Source organism: Crotalus tigris, unplaced genomic scaffold (assembly GCF_016545835.1).
Source record: "Crotalus tigris isolate CLP2741 ecotype Arizona unplaced genomic scaffold, ASM1654583v1 scf7180000020428.64018, whole genome shotgun sequence".
Lineage (NCBI taxonomy): Eukaryota > Metazoa > Chordata > Lepidosauria > Squamata > Viperidae > Crotalus > Crotalus tigris.
In genome coordinates this window covers 27,501-49,255 of record NW_024098019.1, presented here as the reverse complement: position 1 = coordinate 49,255, position 21,755 = coordinate 27,501, and the positions used below count along the sequence as shown (strand labels likewise).

At 41.4% G+C, this 21,755-nt stretch overlaps 2 protein-coding genes across 2 annotated transcripts in view; one reads left to right on the top strand and one right to left on the bottom strand.

Annotated features, from left to right (window-relative positions):
- Positions 1 to 21,755, bottom strand: part of LOC120318775 (spermatogenesis-associated protein 22-like) — a gene marked incomplete at its 3' end in the record, with an annotated part of 46,234 nt that overhangs the window by 14,035 nt on the left and 10,444 nt on the right. Inside the window, exon 2 of the mRNA XM_039366833.1 lies at positions 1,536 to 1,605. Within this exon, the coding sequence (XP_039222767.1) occupies positions 1,536 to 1,581 (46 nt within the window). The remainder of the gene's footprint in view (positions 1 to 1,535; positions 1,606 to 21,755) is intronic.
- The window catches only part of ASPA (aspartoacylase), a 24,492-nt gene continuing 20,899 nt past the window's right edge, over positions 18,163 to 21,755 (top strand). The window contains exon 1 of the mRNA XM_039366834.1: positions 18,163 to 18,526. Within this exon, the coding sequence (XP_039222768.1) occupies positions 18,288 to 18,526 (239 nt within the window). The 5' untranslated portion in view covers positions 18,163 to 18,287. The remainder of the gene's footprint in view (positions 18,527 to 21,755) is intronic.

Below are 21,755 nucleotides of genomic sequence, written 5' to 3'. Positions count from 1 at the left end.
ATAAAGAACGGTTGTCGGAATTGGGTATTAATAAAAAGAAGGACTGGGGTGACAGGATAGCAGTGTTCCAATATCTCAGGGGTTGCCACAAAGAAGGGAGGGGGGTCAAGCTATTCTCCAAAGCCCTTGAAGGCAGGACAAGAAGCAACGGATGGAAACTGATCAAGGAGAGAAGCAACCTGGAAATTATGAGAAATTTCCTGACAGTAAGAACAATCAACCAATGGAACAGACTGCCTTCAGATGTTGTTGGTACTTTATCACTGGAGGCTTTCAAGAAGAGATTGGCCTGACATCTGTCAGAAATGGTGTAGGGACTCCTGCTTGGAAAGGGGGTTGGACTAGATGACCTACAGGATCCCTTCCAGCTCTGTTATTCTATTCTATTCTATTCTATTCTATTCTATTCTATTTTATTCTACTCTATTCTATTCTATTCTCAATAAATATTCTATTCTATTGTCAATAATATTCTATATTCTCAATAAATATTCTATTCTATTCTATTCTATTCTATTCTATTCTATTCTATTCTAATCTATTCCACTCTATTCTATTCTATTCTCAATAAATATTCTATTCTATTGTCAATAATATTCTATATTCTCAATATTCTATTCTATTCTATTCTATTCTATTCTATTCTATTCTATTCTCTTCTCTACTCTACTCTACTCTATTCTATCCTGTAATTCTATTCTATTCTATTCTATTCTATTCTATTCTATTCTATTCTATTCTATTCTATTCTATTCTATTCTCAAAGAGAGAAGCAACCTAGAACTAAGGAGAAATTTCAAGACAATGAGAACAATTAACCAGTGGAACAACCTGCCTCTAGAAGTTGTGAATGCTCTAACACTGGAAGTTCTTAAGAAGAGATTGGACAACTATTTGTCTGAAATGGTGTAGGGCAGTGATGGTGAACCTTTTAGAGACCGATTGCCCAAACTACAACCCAAAACCCACTTATGCATCATCGGGTGCCGGGTGTGTGTGGCCTATTGGCTGGGCGTGGCTGCAGTGGTAACGTTAGATTGGGTGGAACTAAAAAGTTCAATCAATCAATCAATTCCAACTTTGCAAGATCTTTTTTTTTCCCGTGAGAAGTTGAAATTAACTGATTGATTGAACCTTTTTTTTTTTTTTTTGCACACAGCGGCAGAGGCCTAAAATGAAAAGGTTTTATAAAACCCAGTTGAAGGCCTAGGACTGGGGCGACAGTGCGTGTGCCCACAGAGAGGGCTCTGAGTGCCGCCTCTGGCACCCGTGCCATAGTTTTGCCACCACTGGTATAGGGTTTCCTGCCTGAGCAGAGGGTTGGACTAGAACAGAGGTCTTCAAACTTGGCCCTTTTATGACTTGTGGACTTCAACTCCCAGAATCCCTCAGCCAGCATGCCTGGCTGAGGAATTCTGGGAGTTGAAGTCCACAAGTCATAAAAGGGCCAAGTTTGAAAACCCCTGGACTAGAAGACCTCAAAGGTCCCTTCCAACTATGTTATCCTGAATTCCACCCCAATAAAAGATGGATACCTGCTGTACTACGCATCAAAGAACTGTCAGTGAAATTCCTCTTCATGTTTTTATTTCTAGATAACAGCACCTGAAAAAAAAAACGCAATTGCATTTTAAGTTCCTACTATAGACCTCTCCTGCACACACTGAGTTGCCATTATCTAAAAATACTGAATCTAGGATTATTTAATCATGCAATCCTATTCTGCTCTCGACAATATTGTGGGAATAAAGCGATTCTAGATATTTCAGTGGGGAAACTAATGGCAGTTGCCACCAAATTAAAACTTTTTGATTTGTTTTCTTTAGATTTCTTCCAATCTGCACCCTCTTGTCAACTTTTGGAGCACCAAAGACATGAAAATATTCAGCAATATGCTGTAGGAAAAGCTCATAGCCCTTTTTAAATGTCTTGATTTTTTTTTTAACCTTTTTATTAGTTTAATTAATAATTTAGTGACTACATTATATTGTTTTGCTAATACAGTTGTACAAAACTATTTTTGTCTGTTCACAACATAAACATAATGGCTTTTTTAAAAACAACATGATTCGTTTTCATAGCAAGAGTGGGGCTTTTATGGGATCAATAATTTCAATATTAAAGTGTTCTTCTCCTAAAAGAAACGGGTGAGGAGAAGAAATCTGCTGGTCTCTAGAGCCTAAAATACTTTAGATACTCTTCTGGAAAAAAAGCCAAACATTTTCCATTTAGAGAACTTAAAATTTAAAACATCCTTTTAAATGGGTGGTATTACCTCTTTGAACAGTGCTGAAGTACATGTGATTAAACTTTTTTTTTAAAAAAAGCTGTTATTACAGAATGAAGTTATTTATTTATTTTGCTATAAAATATATTATATATATATATATAATTTCAATATCTTAGCTAAATAATATACATCGTATGCATACATACATACATATATAATATGCATATAAAATATATATAATTGCAGTTTTATATAACTATGAGGTAAGCTACTCAGAAGAAACTAAAATAACAGACAGATATTAGATCGCTCATAACGATAATGATAGATAATAGATAATGATAGTAATGAGGAACAGGTAATTTAATAGATAATAAAAGACAATGAACGATGGATGATATATAGATTAAAGATCAAGATAGATGATTGATCATTATTAATGATCAATGATAGAGTCTCTCTAATAGGAAGATTGGCGATAACTAAATTTGACAAATAAATACCGTAAATAAAAATAAAATATATAATGATAAACAAATGATAATGGTAAAAATAATGAGAGATGGATATAAAGATGGATGGATGGATGACAGATGACAGACAGACAGACAGGTAATAGCTAGTCATGATAGATTTTTGTTTATTTTATTTATCAAGTTTTAAGTGATTGAGAAATGAGAAATAATCGATTTATCGATAGATAGATAGAAGATAGATTGAGTTATACTTTTTATTTTATTTATCAAATTTTGAAACTGCCAATCTCCCTCACAAAAGGGCTCTGTAGTTACTATGGATAGAGAGAAGCACAGACAGAATTGTATTTTAACAAAACCTGTAAACCTAGTCCCCATGATTTATAAGCCACAATTGTTGGCTTTGCAGCCTGAACCCAGTTCTGGTTTCCTTGTCCAACCATGGTTAATCAACACCAGAGATGGAAGCCTCTGGTTCAGGTACATGTAAAAATGGTGGAAAGAGCCACAAATTATCACAGCTTAGAGTTTGGAGGGAGAAATGTCAAGAAAAATCTGACCCTTTATCGATTTAAGGATAATTTTAGCTTTCTTGACTGTCTGTCTCTTTGCTTCAGATCCTGTCAAGCTCTCCTCACACGGGCTTATCTGAAATAATCCCAGTAATGTAAATGTTTTGCTTTTGAAAATAAAAATGGTTGGGGCAGGTGACAAGCTTTGCTTTCCTTTCTGAGAGGAAAGTCTAAATCTGAACTGATCAGGAAGAAGAAGAAGGGTGGTCCAGGAGGGGAAGGAGCCAAGATGGATGGCAGGGAAGGAGGGAAAATGGCGGGAAAATGGTGCCACGGCGGGGGGGGGAGATACGCAAATATTTTTCACTCTTTTTCTATCTTTCGAGTTTGGTGCACCACCCAGAGTCCACAGGAGTCAGACGGTCAATAAATTTAAATAAATAAATGTTGTTGATGATGGTGGTGATGGTGATGAAACCGTCCTGGGGACATGAGGGGCCTCAAGGTAGGAATGGCGGGATTGGTGGGGTGAGGAAGAAGAAGAAAGAAAAAATGAGGAAGGACTCCTGTTTCCTCAGGCTCTGGGAGGAAGAGGCTATTGAGGAGTAAAATGGCAGAGGGGGAGGAGGAAGAAGAGAAAAAGAGAGAGAGAGAAAAAAAAAGAGAAAGAAAGAAAGAAAGAAAGAAGAAAGAAGAAAGAAAGAAAGAAAGAAAGAAAGAGAACAAGGAAGGAAGGAAGGAAGGAAGGAAGAGAAAATAGGAAGGAATGAAAGAAGGAAGGAAACAAGGAAGGAAGGAGAAAGAAAGAAAGAGAAAGAAAGAAAGAAAGAGAAAGAAAGAAAGAAAGAAAGAAAGAGAAAGAAAGAAAACAGGAAGGAAAGAAGGAAGGGAAGGAAGGAAAACAGGAAGGAAGGAAGAAAAGGAAGGAAACAAGAAGGAGAAAGAAAGAAAGAAAGAAAGAAAGAAAGAAAGAAAGAAAGAAAGAAAAAGAAAGAGAAGAGCGAGGGAGGGAGGAAAGAAAAAGAAAGAACAAAAGAAAGAAAGAGAAAAGGAAGGAAGGAAAGGAGGAAAGAAGGAAAGGAAGGAAACAAGGAAGGAAGGAGAAAAAGAAAGAAAGAAAGAGAAGAAGGAGGAAGGAAGGAAAAAAGAAAGAAAGAGAAATCAGGAAGGAAGGAAAGGAGGAAAGAAGGAAAGGAAGGAAGGAAACAAGGAAGGAAGGAGAAAAAGAAAGAAAGAAAGAAAGAAAGAAAGAAAGAAAGAAAGAAAGAACAGGAAGGAAGGAAAGGAAAGAAGGAAAGGAAGGAAGGAAACAAGGAAGGAAGGAGAAAGAAAGAAAGAAAGAAAGAAAGAAAGAAAGAAAGAAAGAAAGAAAAAGAAAGAGAAGAGGGAGGGAAGAAGGAAAGAAAAAGAAAGAAAGGAAGGAAGGAAACAGGAAGGAAGGAAAAGGAAAGAAGGAAGATAGAAGAAAGAAAGAGGAAGGAAGGGAAAAGGAAAGGAAAAAGGAAGGAAAGAAGGATGAAGAAGGAAGAGAAGAAAATAAACGATCTGCAAAGGAAGAAAAACAATGGCGTCAACGGGGGCCAAATGTGGCCCCGTAATCTCAGCTTGTTTGCTTTGGGCCCCCAGAGAGGATTCGCCAAGGAGGATGGTGGCGAAAGGAACTCCAGAGGGGACTGTCCAGCAATGTGGACACTAAGCAGGACACCAATTGAAGGGAACTCTGTGCCACAAGAATGCTTATTTGGGTTTGAATCCAAGCATTCTGGTTTGCACATCCTGGCTTACGCTTGGCAGACTGGGTGATAAACTGTGACGATGTCATATGGGTGACGTCATAGCCGACAACAGGATTCAGCTCATGTTCACTTTTCTCTTTTTTCAACATTCACGTTATGTGACCATTAATGTCACAACACAGGCGATGTCATTTGGTCTCAGCATAGTTCAGGCCAGGTTAAACAAACCACCAATACTCCTCCACTTACAACTTTTCGTTTAGTGACTGTTCAAAGTCACAACAGTACTGAATAAAGTGACTCAGGTCCGTTTTTCATACTTACGACCGTTGCTGTGTCCCGGGGCTTACATGATCCCTTTTGTGACCTCCTGACAAGCAGTCAATTGGGAAGCCAGATCCACTTAGCAACCATGTTATTAACTCAACAACTGCAGTGATTCACTTAACAACTTAGGCAAGAAAGGTTGTAAAATGGGACAAAAGTCACTTAACAAATGTCTCACTTAGCGACAGAAATTTTGGCCTCCGTTGTGATCGTAAGTCAAGGACTACCTGTATTCTTAAAACGAGAGGCAATTTTTTTTTCTAGGAGTGCTAAAAAACAAAAGAAACAAATCTCTTAGTCCTTTTTTTGCCCACTTACATACATTCTGCATGGGGCTTCTAGCAATATTTTGTCACTGGGCGAAAGTTTGCAAAACTTGTCCATCTGAACTTTTCCTGGCGATGGAGCTCCAAATGCAGGCTGGGAATTGAGTTTTTCTGGGAAGCAGGGTTTTTTTTCTTCAGTGTTTCTCTTAGTAACTTTAAGATGGGTGGACTTCAAATCCCAAAAGTCCCTAGCCAGCATGCTCTAAGATGGGTGGACAACTCCCAGAATTCCCCCTCCACTTAAATTTGCCAAGATAAACACTGATTTATTTGACAGTCTGGTGAGTCGTGTCTGGATTCCTGTCCATGCAATTTCGATCTTTTTTTAAAATTTGAGACAGTCCAAAATTTTGATTTTTTTTTTTTAATTTGAGACAGTCCACTGTGCATCTTTCAGAGGCAGGCTGTAAAACCTACTACTCCTTCTTGGTTCATTTTACCTCTTTTCTTTATGCATTTTGGACCAGAAAAGATGCCTGCCTCCCCTCTAATAATAATAATATTAATAAAGTTGGAAGGACCTTGGAGGTCATCTAGTCCAACCCCCTGCTCAGGCAGGAAACCCTATACCATTTCGGACAAATGGCTGTCCAGTCTCTTCTTAAAAACTTCCAGTGTTTGAGCATTCACAGCTCCTGGCGGCAGGTTGTTAATAATAATAAAATAAAGTTGGAAGGGACCTTGGAGGTCATCTAGCTCAACCCCCTGCTCAGTGTTGGAGCATTCACAGCTTCTGGAGGCAGGTTGTTCCACTGTTAATTGTTCTCACTGTCAGGAAGTTTCTCCTTAGTTCCAGGTTGCTTCTCTCCTGGATGAGTTTCCATCCGTTGCTTCTTGTCCTGCCCTCAGGCGCTTTGGAGAATAGCTTGGCTCCCTCTTCTTTGGGGCAGCCCCTGAGATACTGGAAGGCTGCTATCATATCCCCCCTCCTCCTTCTCTTCATTAAACTTTCTCTCCTGCTGTTTTTTATCCTCACCAACTCCCTATAAAAATTATTAAGTGAGAACCTGACATTTTTTACATGGTCCTTGTGGATTATTTCTATTACTCTCCTTATTGCCTTGTTATCCCATCTTCTTGCAGTTAAAATGCAAAGAAGGCTGCAGGAAATCTGAAACAATGGCTGCATTCAAGCAATGACACCCAGCCTGCATACTGAATTAATCCACTCTTTGGGATTTGTGCCATCCAGGCAACATGAAACTAACCAAACAGGATGGGTTTGTGCAACTTGTAAGATTAAAAAAAAAAGAAGAAAAGAAAAGATGAACATTCACCAAGCTTCCCAAGCTGATCCCTGCACAGCTGCTAAGGTGTGTTATACGAACACAGCTATTTTTTTAAAAAAAACAACAACAACATGTGCTTATCGCTCTCAGCCAGCAACAGCCCCTGTGGATGGAAATTATGGGGATTTTATTTCCCAGAGGGATTGGGCGGCATATAAATTTTATTAATAAAATAAATAATAAACATCTCAGAGGTGCCTGGCTGAGAAAAACGGCCGTTAATACAATTTTTTCAGCAAGCCACAACCTCTGTGAGAATGGCTGCATTTCAGCCGTAGTCTTCAACTTACAACCATTCATTTAGTGACTGTTTGAAGTTGCAAGATCGTTGAAAAAAGTGACTTATGACCTAATTTCCTACTTAGGACCATTGCAGCCCCATGGTCAGGGGATGAAAATTCACTTAACTATAGCAAGAAAAGTCATTTTTGTTGTTGTTAATTGTGAAGTCGTGTCCGACCCATCGCGACCCCATGGACAATGTTCCTCCAAGTCTTCCTGTCCTCTACCATCTTCTGGAGTCCATTTAAATTCACACCTACTGCTTCAGTGACTCCATATCTTTTACCTTTTAGTACTGTCCATGGGGTTTTCATGGCAAAGATACTGGAGTGGTTTGCCATTTCCTTCTCCAGTGGATCACATTTTGTCAGAACTCTCTGCTATGACCTGTCCGTCTTGGGTGGCCCTGCACGGCATAGCTTATAGCTTCATTGAGTTACGCAAGCCCCTTCGCCACGACAATGCAGTAATCCATAAAGGGGAGAAAAGTCATAAAATGGGGCAAAATTCACTTAACAAATGCTTCATTCACCGACAGAAATTTTGGGCTCAATTGTGGGTCATAAGTCAAGGACTATCTATAATCCACATTTTGGGAGTCGGCTCAGAAAAATAAATTATATGTGTATAATAATAATAATAATAATAACAACAATAATAAATAGCAATAAATAATAATACTAACAACAATAACAATAACAACAATACTAACAACAGCAATAACAACAACAATAACAACAACAACAACAATAATAATGTATCTTGGAGGTCATCTAGTCCAACCCCCTGCTCAGGCAGGAAACCCTATACTGTTTCAGACAAATGGCTGTCCAGTCTCTTCTTAAAAACTTCCAGTGTTGGCGCATTCACCGCTTCTGGAGGCAAGGAGTTCCACTGGTTAATTATTCTAACTGTCAGGAAGTTTCTCCTTAGTTCTAGGCTGCTTCTCTCTTTGATTAAAAATCTGCATTTTAGGATTTAACCATTATGTGAATGCATCTACTTAGATAACCTATATCCCAAATATCCCTTTTCAAATGGTGTTTCTTTTTCCCTTTTAAGCTACGGATCCCAAAATTAAAGGGACCAGAATCCGTATCAAACAGACCAGGACTGAATTCCTGTTGTCTCTCTCACACTAAGGGTAAAGAGCCCTACACAAAATTCCACGCTGAAAAGAATTGTTAGCCACTTCAAACTGGGTCATCTCCTTAATTAATGAGGCCTTAATGATCTACAGTAACTCTTAGCTAACTTCAGGCCTTCTGTCTACCAGTGGATTTGGCTACATGTGTGAGAATTAAATCTCCCTTGGATGCAACCAACATGTTTCAAGAATGAATAGAGGTTTCCATGGTTTTAATCTGTTTAGAGTCGCACTTTTCTCCAGACAAAGCTGTTGAGTTTTGAATGAAATAAGGAACGGGAACGATTTGTCCAGCTAAAACAATCTCAGCCTTTGGGGGAAGAAAATTTAGACAAAAATGGAATAGAGTTGCTATACGGGTAGTCCTTGACTTAACAACAGTTCATTTAGTGACCAAAGATACAACGGCACTGAGAAAAGTGACTTATGACCATTTTTCACACTTACGACCATTGCAGCATCCCCCTGTTTAAAATTTGGATGCTTGACAACTGACTCATATGTATGACGGGTGACGTTTCCTGGTGATCCCCTTTTGCAACTTTCTGACAAGCAAAATCAATGGGGAAAACGGATTCACTCAACAACCGGGTTAGTAGAATTTAGAATAGAATAGAATAGAATAGAATAGAATAGAATAGAATAGAATAGAATAGAATAGAATAGAATAGATCAAGGCTTTTCAACCAGTGGTACAGGTACCACCTGTGGTACATTGGCACCTGGCAGGTGGTACGCGACCATCCTAGAAAAGTGGTAATGGGGGAAGGAATGAGCTGAACCGGTGGCAGCACCGCACAAGCCTGAGCGAGAGACGGCTGGAGCTGCAGGGCTGTCAGGGCTCAGCGGAAGCGCCAGGATCAGCGCCAGGCTCCAGCTGGAGCTCGGCGCTGATCCTGGTGCTTCTGCTGAGCCCAGAAGAAGCGCCGATCAGCTGGAACGTTGCAGCCTCTCCAGGGTCTTGTGATTTACATTCAGATGCTTGGCAACTGATTCATATTTATGACGGTCACAGTGTCCCAGGGTCATGTGAAGTGACCAAAACCTGCTGCAACCACCCAGCAGACGGGGGGGGGGAATAAAAACCAAACACCCCCCACCCCACCCCCGCTGCCAATCCTCAACAGAAATGCTCACAACAATGAAAACCTCGGACAGGAGGAAGAGCACCGCTGGGTGGGCAGGCAGGTATCTTGCTCAGCTGTGGCTTGGGGGGCACTTTTTTCAGTGCCATTGTAACTTCAAACAGTCACTAAGTGAATTGTTGTAAGTCAAGGACTACCTGTACTTTATCACTTTTTTCCTTTTTTTTTTTTTTTTTTGGTCATCAGGTTTTTGACCCCTTGCTAGGCAACTGGTGGTATTCAGATGTTGGCCATATCCTAAAAGTGGTACAATGGGTGAAAAGGTTGAAAAGCCCTGTTCTATTCTATTCTGTTCTGTTCTGTTCCGTTCCATTCCATTCCATTCCATTCCATTCCATGTTTTCTATTCTATTCTATTCTATTCTATTCTATTCTATTCTATTCTATTCTATTCTATTCTATTCTATTCTATTCTATTCTGTTCTGTTCTGTTCTGTTCACAGGGCTGCATTATTCCACTTGCTCACCATTGCTTTGATGTTCGAGATTTGTTAATTAACAGCCTTGGAAATAAGTAAGCAGTAACAGTACCTTAGCATCAAATACAGCTAACTTGTTTAATCAATGATTGAGCAGGTTTTCTACAAATTTTTAAAAAAGAAAAGGGATGTAACTGAAATAAACAACATCTATCAGATGTAATGAACTGGCAGCTTCAGCTTATTTTTTGCTCCCGTCGCTCATCGTTCAGCTTACATACAATTAATTTAAGGATTGTAAAAAAAATCTAAGGTTTAAATCTGATTACGCCTTGAATGGCGCGAGAGACTTGCAAGCTCTAAGCTAGATTATTGAATTCCATAAGACTTAACATCTTTTAAAAAGCACAACTTTTCACGCTCCTGAAAAAAAGCAGTAGGAATCTACAGGTAGTCCTTGAGTTATGAGTACAACTGAGTGCCAAATTTCTGTTCTTAAATGAGACAGTTGTTAAGTGAGCTTTGCCCCACTTTACAACCTTTCTTGCAATAGTGGTTAAGTGAATCACCGCATTGGTGAAGTTAATAACATGTTTGTTAAGTTCCAATATCTCATGGGTTGCCACAAAGAAGAGGGGGGGGGGGTCAACCTATTCTCCAAAGCACCTGAAGGCAAGACAAGAAGCAACGGGTGGAAACTAATCAAGGAGAGAAGCAACCTGGAATTAATTTCCTGACAGTGAGAACAATTAACCAGTGGAACAGCTTGCCACCAGAAGTTGTGAATGCTCCAATACTGAAAGTTTTTAAGAAGAAACTGGACAACCACTTGTCTGAAATGGTATAGGGTTTCCTGTCTAAGCAGGATGTTGGACTAGATGACTTCCAAGCTTCCTTCCATCATCATCATCATCATCATCACCATCACCATCACCACCACCACCACCACCACCATTATTATTATTATCGATCATCGCACAGTCAGCCAGATGTTCAGACTGGATTTGGCATTTTGTCTACCTCTCGAATCCTTACCCAGGACCTGGGATAGGCAGATGTGGATGTTTGATGGTATTACAGATATCGTCGCAGGATGGAAGCAGTTCCTAGTAAGGCCGCCTTTTGCAATTGACTAATAGCGAATTTGTCAATGCCAATGGTGTTCAAGTGGTGCTCCAGTTGTTTTGGGATTGCACCCAAGGAGCCTATGACTATTGGTACTACCCTTGCTTGCTTTTGCCACAGTCTTTCTATTTCTATTTGTAGGTCTTTGTATTTTGTTATCTTCTCCAGTTCTTTCTCTTCTATTCTGCTATCTCCAGGCACTGCCACGTCCACTATCCAGACTTTTTTGTCTTTCTTATCGACAATTGTTAAGTCTGGGGTGTTATGTTGCAGGTGCTTGCCTGTTTGAATTCTGAAGTCCCAGAGCAGTTTAATTTAGCCATTGCCAGGTTTTATTGTTATCTGCTTTCCCAGCTATTTTTTTAATGTATTGGCCATGTAGTGCTTTGTCTTCCCATGCCTCTATTCTGTTCTTCATTTGGTCTTTCTTGTAGGCCAGTTTGGTCTCTCCAGTAGTCAGTAAGCCTTCCTGATATACTAATTTCAGTGCATCTTCATCATTGTTCTTCAGATATTCTTCCAAAGCCATTTTTTCTTCTTCAACCATCTGATGTACTTGTAGCATTCCACGCCCACCTATTTGCCTTGGTAGATAAAGTCTATCAATGTCACTGCGTGGATGAAGGGCATGATTCATTGTCATTATTTTTCTGGTCTGCCATTGCTTTTAGTTCTGCTTGATACCAAAGTATTTGTAGTACTCTTCCTCATCCAGACTCTTAATGTTATTTTCGTGGGGCATCTTGATTCCTTCAGTTTTCATTATTTTTCCTTGTTTGATAGTAAGTGTGGCACATTTGTCCAAGCCAAACTCCATTACAATATCTTGGCTATATATACGGACAGTGTTGAGCAGCGATTCTATTTCAGATGATGTTTTTCCATACAGCTTCAGATCATCCATATAAAGGAGGTGGGATAGTCTGGCAGATGTTTTTGATGTTTGATAGCCATGTCCTGAGTTATTCAGTATTGTTGACAGAGGAAACAGTGCAATAACAAATAGTAATGGTGATAATGAATCTCCTTGAAATATTCCTCTCTTGATATTAACCTCTCCCAGCCTCTCACCATTGATCTGCAACTGTGTCTTCCATTGTGCCATCGATCTTTGCACAAATTTTCTGATGTTTCTACTGACTCCTGTTATTTCTAGGCACTTTATTATCCAATCATGTGGCAGAGAGTCAAATGCCTTTTTGTAGTCAATCCATGCCACATTCAGGTTGGTCTTCCTTCTCTTGCAGTTTTCCAAGATCATTTTGTCTATTAGGAGTTGATCTTTTGTTCCTCTGCTATTGGGGCGGTTTCCTTTCTGCTCAGGTGGAAAGAGATTGTTTTCAACTAGATGCTGTTGTACTGCATCAGCTACCACACCAGTTAGTAATTTGAAAGTTGTTGGTAAGCAGGTAATTGGCCTGTAGTTACCTGGTGTTGCCCCTTTTGCTGGATTTTTCATTATTAGGTAGGTTTTCCCAGTTGTTAGCCACTTTTCAATTTCTCCTCCTTGTAGTATATTGTTGAACTGTTTGGCAATGAGTGGGTGTATAACAGTTAGATGTTTCAACCAAAACCCATGCAGTTCATCTTCACCTGGTGCTGACCAATTTTTGATTTTCTTTGCTCTTTTTTCTACCATTTTTGTTGTTATTACTAGTTCTTTCATTTCAACTTCTGTTTTATTTGCATCCACCTCTTTTAACCAAGCCGCATCCTTGTTGTATTTCTTTGGGTTATCCCATATCTGCTTCCAGAACTGCACTGTTTCTTCCTTGTCAGGTACTGACTGATTCCTTGCAGTTTCTCCATTGATGGATTGGTAGAAACGTTTCTGATTGGATTGAAATTGGAGGTTCTGCCTATAGTTTGCAATTCGAGCTTCATATCTACTGATTTTCCTGGCTATAGCTGTTATTTGTTGCTTTATTATTTCCAGTGCTTCCTTGATCTTCCTTGTTTCTAAGTGGTATTTCTTGATTAGGTATTCTTTGGTCTTCTTGTTCTTCAGCTTCTTTTCTTTCATCTGTTCTAGCTTGCTTGCATGTGATCTTAACTTGCTGATCTTATTTTCTAGTCTAACCTTCCATTTTTCTGGTGCACTGTTTGTTTGTTTTTCTTCTTTGTTGATTTTGCACCCCAGGTATTCTGTTATAACTGCAGCTGTGCTGTACATTAGTTGGTTTGTTTCTTGCAGTGAATTGGTGCTTATACTTGCTATTGCAGTATTTGCATCTTTTAATGCTTGTGCTAGCTGTTTCTTTGGAACAAGCTTCAATGCAGGCAGCCTTATTCTGTTGTTTTTGTGCTGTTCTAGATGCTCAGTTATTCTTTGTTTCAATTCTTTTATTTCTTTAGTTAGAGGATTTTGTTCTTCCTGAGGAAGAGGTGCCTGGTTTCCAAATGAGAACAGTTGTATATCTCTGCTGGATTCCTTCACTGCCAACTCCCCCTGGTTTGCCTCTACATTCTGAATTACTTCTGGTAAGGCTTTGATTTCTTTGCCCTGGGTAAACCTTTGCAGTTCGTCCAATTCTGTTTCTGTGAATACTTTATTTCGTGTTATAAATCGGCGTTGATCTGCTAGTCTCTGTTCTGTTATTTCTGATTCTGGATGTTGTTCTTTCCAGAATTGGTGCATTCGTTTTAGATATCCTCTTCTTGTTGGACTTGATCTGTAGTAACAGATCATTATTTCTTTGTTTTCCATCACTGTGTATCTGCGACGGGTAAACACCTTTTCTTCCAGTAGTTCTGCAGCTGCTGGCCCTGGTTGCTCAGCCAACAGTCCTGAGTCCTGTAACCCATTTTTCACCAGATATCCAGGAACTCCAATATCTAGCGCGGACCTTGTTAACCCGGGCGACGTCCGAGCCGGTATGGCATTCTGAAATTTACGTCTCACCATATTTTTTATGGGAGAGACACTCTTTGTCTGACTCCTCTGATGAGACCTGTCCAGTATGGTTGAACCTCTGGCATAGCTCTCATCTTCCTCAGAGTACACAAGCCCCACAACCACGTCAAGGTAGTGCCTCACTGGGGGTTTATTATTATTATTATTATTATTATTATTATTATTATTATTATTATTATTATTATTTAGACGTGAAACTCAATCAACATTTAAACTGACTGGTGCTGATGGTTGACAAGGGTTGCTACCAGCATCCTGGGTGTCAACCAGATGTTCCGAGTAGCGCAATTTTTTGTAGCATTGCTGGAGTTATTGCAGGAAGCTGCAGTTTCTTGATGTATTTTGCAAAGTTTTGGGACATAGTTCCCAGTGCCCCGATGACAATGGGTACCACTGTTACACGTTTCACCCATAATCGCGCAGTTTCGATGGCCAGGTCGCTATATTTCATAATTTTTTCAAGTTCTTTTTCTTCGACTCTGGCATCTCCTGGTACAGCGATATCAATCAGCTGTACAATGATGATGATGATGATGATATTATTATATTATTATATATTATATTATTATTCTATTATTATATTATTATCATTGCACAGTCAGCCAGATGTTCACACTGGATGTGGCATTTTTGTCTACCTATCGAGTCCTTCCCAAGGACCTGGGATAGGCAGATGTGGATGTTTGATGATATTACAGATATCGTAGCAGGATATTATTATTATTATTATGTGAATCTGGCTTCCCCATTGACTTTGCTTGTCTGAAAGTCACCAAAGGGGATCACATGATCCCGGGACACTGCGACCGTCATAAATACAGATAATCCTCAACGTACGACCTTAGTTGAGCCCAAAATTTCTGTCAGTAAGTGAGACATTTGCCCCACTTTACGACCTTTCTTGCCACCGTTGTTAAGTGAATCCCTGCCGTTGTTAAGTTAGTCACTCGGTCGTTAAGTGAATCCGGCTTCCCCATTGACTTTGCTTGTCAGAAAGTGGCCCAAGGGGATCAGGTGACCCCGGGACAGTGCGATTGTCATAAATATGAGTCAGTTGCCAAGCATCCCAATGTAAATCACGTGACCACAGGGACGCTGCAGCCGTCATAAATACGAGTCAGCTGCCAAGGGGTCTGAATTTTCATCCCCTGAACACGGGGATGCTGCAACTGTCAATGCAGTTCATAAATGTAAAAAAAAAAATGGTGATAATTCACTTTTTTTTCAGGGCTGTTGTAACTTTGAACAGTCACTAAATGAACTTTTGTAAGTCGAGGACTAACTGTACTTGTAATATGTGGCTGAACCCCCCCCCCACCACAAGGTGGTGACCTTGAAGTCATCAGAGGTCAAGCTCAACTAAAGGGACTGTTTTATTTTATACAGGAGATTCCCAGGGAACTATCCTGAGCTCAGCTTTTTCGTGTTATGCCTCCAACGCCATGCACAGTATGCTCAATTTTATTTTATTTATTTTTTTTAAAAAGTCCCCGCTCCATACTGCGAAGAGAGGGAAAACAAAACTTTCAAATATTCACTCTTTCGCCGCGGGTTGAAAAATATGCAAGTTATTTGTGCGATTCCCAGGGCAATCGGGCAAAACAATGGAAGAATTGTTTCCCCTCTCCTTTTTTTTTTGCTGAGTTGTGTGTTTCCCTTGTCCTCGGGGCGAGAGGGCACAGCCAGCAACAGAGTTTGACTCCAGGGGGGCAGGAGAAATGTGAGTTGTGCAATCAGGCCCACTTTAGCTTGCAATCTGGGTGTATTTTTGCCCGCCAGGGCTGGGTTTGGGGGGTGCTCGGTTGTCGTTCCCCCAAAGTCGTGGGGAAAGTCACAGGTGAAACTTAGGTGCTGTTTGGCTTCATTTTTAAGGGGTAGCTTTGGCACAAAGGTCTTCAATCTCTCTCTCTGTCTCTCTCTGACACACGCAAACACACACACACACACACACACACACACACACACGTGACACATTATTAGTGTGGCAGCATATTTCTCTAGACCTCTGGACCCAATCAGCTCCCTCGTGATTGTGCAAAGTCAAATTGCAAAGTGAGAGAAAGCTCTTTTGTGCTCATTTTTATCATCATAGATCAGAGGTCCCCAGCCTTTTGGGCACCACCAGGGACCGGTTCCGTGGAGAGAGGTCTTTCCGTGGACCAGAGGGTGCGTGGTTTTATGTGCTGCCTGCATCCCACAGATGGGATGCTTTGCTTGTTTGTGCGGACCGGTTGCTGGCATGCTGTGGCCCAATACTGGGGATTGGGGATCCCTGTCATAGATGATAGATTGAGATAGATATAGAAAGATAAATAAATGATAAAGAATAGAAAGATGACAGACTGATAAATGATAGATAGTTAAATAGATATGGATAGATAGATAGATAGATAGATAGATAGATAGATAGATAGACAGATAGATAATAAAGGATAGAAAGATGACAGATTGATAGATGATGGATAAATAGATATTTAGATAAATAACTAGATGGAAAGAGAAAGAGGGTAAGAGATAGATAGATAGATAGATAGATAGATAGATAGATAGATAGATAGATAGATAGATAGATAGATAGAAGAGACAGACAGATAGATAGATAATAGACAGGAAGATGACAGATTGATAGATGATAGATAAATAGATATTGATTGATAGATAAATAATAGATGGAGAGATAGAAAGAGAGAGGGTAGATAGATAGATAGATAGATAGATAGATAGATAGATAGATAGATAGATAGATAGATAGATAGATAGACACAGACAGACAGACAGACAGACAGAAAGACAGATGATGGATAGATGATGGATAGATAGATAGATTATAGATGATAAATAAATAGATCAGACAGGCCGACAGAGTTGATATATAGATTGTCCCCAAGTTGTGACCACAATTGGGAGCCAGTTTTCCGTTGTTAAGCAAGGTAGTTGTTCAGTCAGTCGTGCCCGATTTTATGACCTTTTTTTGGCCACGGTTGTTAAGTGAATCACTGCCATGCTAATTGAACCACATGGTTATTCAGCGAATCCAGCTTCCCTCATTGCCTTTGCTTGTCAGAAGCTGGCTGGGAAGACCACGTGTGGCAATCCCGTGACCCCATGACGGAGGAAACCTCATCAATACTATACACGCCAGTTGCCTAGCACCTGAATTTCAATCCCGCGATCGTCAGGCTGCCGCCACGACCGCCACAAATCGCTTAACAACCCTGGTCATTAAACCGAGTGCCTCCAGAAGCGGTGAATGCTCCAACACTGGACGTTTTTAAGAAGAGACTGGACAGCCCTTTGTCCGAAACGGTATAGGGTTTCCTGCCTGAACAGGGGGTTTTACACAGTTATAACTAGTAATAGTAGTAAACTTGGAAGGAACCTTGGAGGTCATCTAGTCCAACCCCCCGCTCAGGCAGGAAACCCTACACCATTTTGGACAAATGGCTGTCTAGTCTCTTCTTAAAAACTTCCAGTGTTGGAGCATTTACCGCTTCTGGAGGCAGGTTGTTCCACTGATTAATTGTTCTCACTGTCAGGAAGTTTCTCCGTAGTTCTAGGTTGCTTCTCTCCTTGGTTAGTTTCCATCTGTTGCTTCTTGTCCTGCCTTCAGGTGCTTTGGAGAATAGCTTGACTCCCTCTTCTTTGGGGCAGCCCCTGAGATATTGGAACACTGCTATCCTGTCCCCCCTCATCCTTCTCTTCATTAAACTAGACATACCCAATTCTAGCAACCGTTCCTTATATGTTTTAGCCTCCAGTCCCCTGATCACCTTTGTTGCTCTTCTCTGCACTCTTTCTAGAGTCTCAACATCTTTTTTACATCGTGGTGACCAAAACTGGATGCTGTATTCCAAGTATGGCCTTACCAAGGCCTTGTAGAGTGGTAGTAATACTTCTAGTTGGACTAGAATGACCTCCAAGGTCCCTTCCAACTTTATTATATTATACTTAACGACCGCCTTGTTTAACCCATGGAAATTCTGCTCGTAAACCGAGGCCTGCTTCTCATTCTTTAAGCCGCCCCGTCTTTTCATCTCCCTGATATTATTTGCATCCAAACTCCTGAAATAAAACTGGGTAGATTTTCTTTCCTCTTGGAGTCTAAAGAGGAAGAAAAAACAAACAAAACCTCCAGTTGCTTCTCTCCAAGTTTGCTTCGAGACGTAACTCTCCAAATATAGCAGGGAGGGTGTGGCGTAAAAACTCTACGAGCTGAAAAGAGTTGTTGGAAAGAGGTTCAGTTTTTCACTTCCCGGCCCCCATCCGGGCAGACCAAAGTCCTCTAGCTGTGAAAACATTTGATTTCCTTTGAATAATTTCCTGCCTGGTTTTCTGGGCTGGTGGCAGCCGACCAGCGGGATGAATCCTGGCCAAATTCTACAAGATGCCCCCGTCCGAAAAATTGCCATCTTTGGCGGCACACACGGCAATGAGCTGACCGGGGTGTTCCTGGTTAAATCTTGGCAGGAAGACGGAGCAGAGATTGAAAGAGCCGGGGTGCAGGTACGGCCTTTCCTGGCTAACCCCCCAGCTGTGGAAAAATGCTGCCGATATATAGACTGTGACCTGAACCGGGTGTTTGATTCCGAAAGTCTCGGGTAAGCTTCAAGTGGAGTGGTTGTGTGAATGCATTGGGTGCAAGTGTCCAGCAAGAACATCCGATGTTAGGTGTTGCCTTGGGTTGAGTTTAGCTGTGCTGGAATGTCTTTATTTACTATTGATTTAATATATTTTGTCTGTCTGTCTATTGTCTATCTGTCTGTCTATTTGTCCATCTGTCTATCTATCTGTCTATTGTCTATCTCTCTGTCTGTCTATCTATCTATCTGTCTGTCTGTCTATTTGTCCATCTATCTGTCTATCTGTCTGTCTATTGTCTGTCTGTCTATCTATCTATCTATCTATTTATCTATCTATCTGTCCGTCTGTCTGTCTGTCTCTCTGTCTATTGTCTATCTATCTGTCTATCTGTCTATCTTTCTGTCTGTCTATTTGTCTGTCTGTCTATTGTCTATCTATCTATCATCTATCTATCTATCTATCTATCTATCCGTCTGTCTGTCTATCTGTCTATTGTCTATCTATCTGTCTGTCTATCTATCTGTCCATCTGTCTGTCTGTCTGTCTATTTGTCCATCTGTCTGTCTATTTGTCCATCCATCCATCCATCCATCCATCCATCCATCCATCCATCCATCCATCCATCCATCCATCCATCCATCTATCTATCTATCTATCTATCTATCTATCTATCTATCTATCTATCTATCTATCTATCTATCTATCTATCATCTCCTGGATCTATCTCCTGGATTGTCTGTCTGTCTGTCTGTCTGTCTCTTTCTCTCCCTTTCCCACATTGACTCATACTTATGATGGTCGCAGTGTCCCCGGGATGTCATGTGACCCCCTTTTGCGACTTGTCATGAGCAAAGTCAATGGGGGAGCAAAGTTCATTTGACGACCATGTTACCAAGTGAACAGCTGTGGTGATTCACTTAACAACAGTGGCAAGAAAAATCCTAAAAACGGGGCAAAACTCACTTAACAACCGTCTCACTTAGCAACGGAAACTGGGGTCGTACGTCGAGGACTACCTGTAACTATGTATGCCTGCCAGAAACCCCATAGCCTGGGCAACCTTTGACGCCGTTATTGCATGCTCCAAAGGATCGGTGAAATTTGGGAGTCGAAGTGACACTTCTTTAACCCCCACCCCCCGACATGCTCCGTTTCTCTCTTTGGCCTCACCAAGGTTGCCAGCACTCAGTCGAGTTGGTGGGGACAGCAATTTGAGGCTCCAGTGGTGAAATAAGTCCTAATCCTTGGCGGAGAAAATCCTGTTTTTATAACTCTTGAAAATGCTTTCCTTGGCTTGCAGCCTTTTTGCTAAATACCAAGAACGGGGCAGTCATTTCCTTGCTGCTAACGATGATTTGGACACAATAGGCAGGCCAACATTTCAGACAACCTTTTTGAAAAAAGATAAATCTGCAACCACTGCTTGCTAGATGCATTTCATTTCCCCGGAACCCCTAAAATAGATCTTATGTCCCTCTGTTTCACTCCTTCTGCTCCCAGGACATTGAACCGTTGTGGAAATCTATACATGCAGAATGTATTTAGAGCAGTGGTTCTCAACCTGAGGGTCGGGACCCCATTTGGGGTCGAACGACCATTTAACGGGGGTCGCCAAACAACGCAGTCCGCCATTTTTTCCCCCCCTTTTCTTAGCTGTGCTACTCCCTTTTATTCTATTGGCTTTTGAAAGCCAATAGAATAGACTCTCTTGAATAGAGTCTAATTCTATTGGCTTTCAAAAGCCAATAGGAATTGTCCAAACTGTCTCTGCCCTGCTGAGCCCGCCAAAAGTCCCATTCTGCAGATGGTGCTGCACTAGTTGAGTAGTCCTCGACTTACGACCGGTTGAGTAGTCCTCGACTTACGACCAGTTTGGGGTCGCGGCATTAAAAAGGTTGAGAACCACTGATTTAGACGGTTGAAGCAACTAAAATGTAGGTTTGAGAGTTATTTTGGCCTAGTGCAGGGGTAGGCAACCTTGGCTCTTTTATGACTCAGGAATTCTGGGAGTTGAAGTCCACGAGTCATAAAAGAGCCAAGGTTGCCTACCCCTGGCCTAGTGATTAGGGCACTGGGCTACAAGCCAGGAGACAGAAAATTCTAGACCAGTGGTGGCGAACCTATGGCACGGGTGCCAGAGGCGGCACTCGGAGCCCTCTCTGTGGGCACACGTGCCGTTGCCCCAGCCTTGCCTCCGCCCACGACCCCCTCCTCACCAGCAGCCCCCCTGGAGGAGAATCGCCCCTGAGCATGGCCCACGCAGAGCAGTGCAGCCAACGACATCCCAGCCAGACAGCATAGACAAGACTCTGCCCTCACGCCCCATCGCGCACAGTTGATGCTGCAGGGCGTGGGCAGAGGGCGTGGTGGCCATGGCGCCGCTGAGCGATCTGCGGCAGGCCCTGGAGGCGGTGAGTGGTCCTGCGGGCAGGCGGGGTGGGGGTGGGGGCGGGGCGGGGCAGGGGCGGGGCCAGTTTTTGGGCACTCGATCTCTAAAAGGTTCGCCATCACTGTTCTAGACCTGTATCTCAGGGGCTGCCCCAAAGAAGAGGGAGTCAAGCTAGTCTCCAAAGCGCCTGAAGGCAGGACAAGAAGCAATGGATGGAAACTAATCAAGGAGAGAAGCAACCTAGGACTAAGGAGAAACTTCCTGACAGTGAGAACAATTAACCAGTGGAACCACCTGCCTCCAGAAGCGGTGAATGCGCCAACACTGGAAGTTTTTAAGAAGAGACTGGACAGCCATTTGTCTGAAGGTTTTCCTGCCTGAGCAGGGGGTTGGACTAGATGACCTCCAAGATCCCTTCCAACATTATTATTATTATTATTATTATTATTATTATTATTATTATTATTATTATTATCTTTTATTCATTAAACATGAACCTCAGTCAACTGAACATTCAAACTGATGGTGCTAATGGTTGACGCGGGTTGCTACCAGCATCCTAAGTGTCAACCAGGCACTTCCTTAATAAATAAGATGTTCCGAGTGGCACAGTTTTTTGTAACATTGCTGGAGTTATTGCAGGAAGCTGCAGTTTCTAGATGTATTTTGCAAAGGTTTTGGACATAGTGCCCAGTGCCCCGATGACAATGGGTACCACTGTTACACGTTTCATCCATAATCGCGCAGTTTTGATGGCCAGGTCACGATATTTCGTCATTTTTTCCAGTTCTTTTTCTTCGACTCTGGCATCTCCTGGTACAGCGATATCAATCAGCTGTACGCTTCGGTTCTCTACA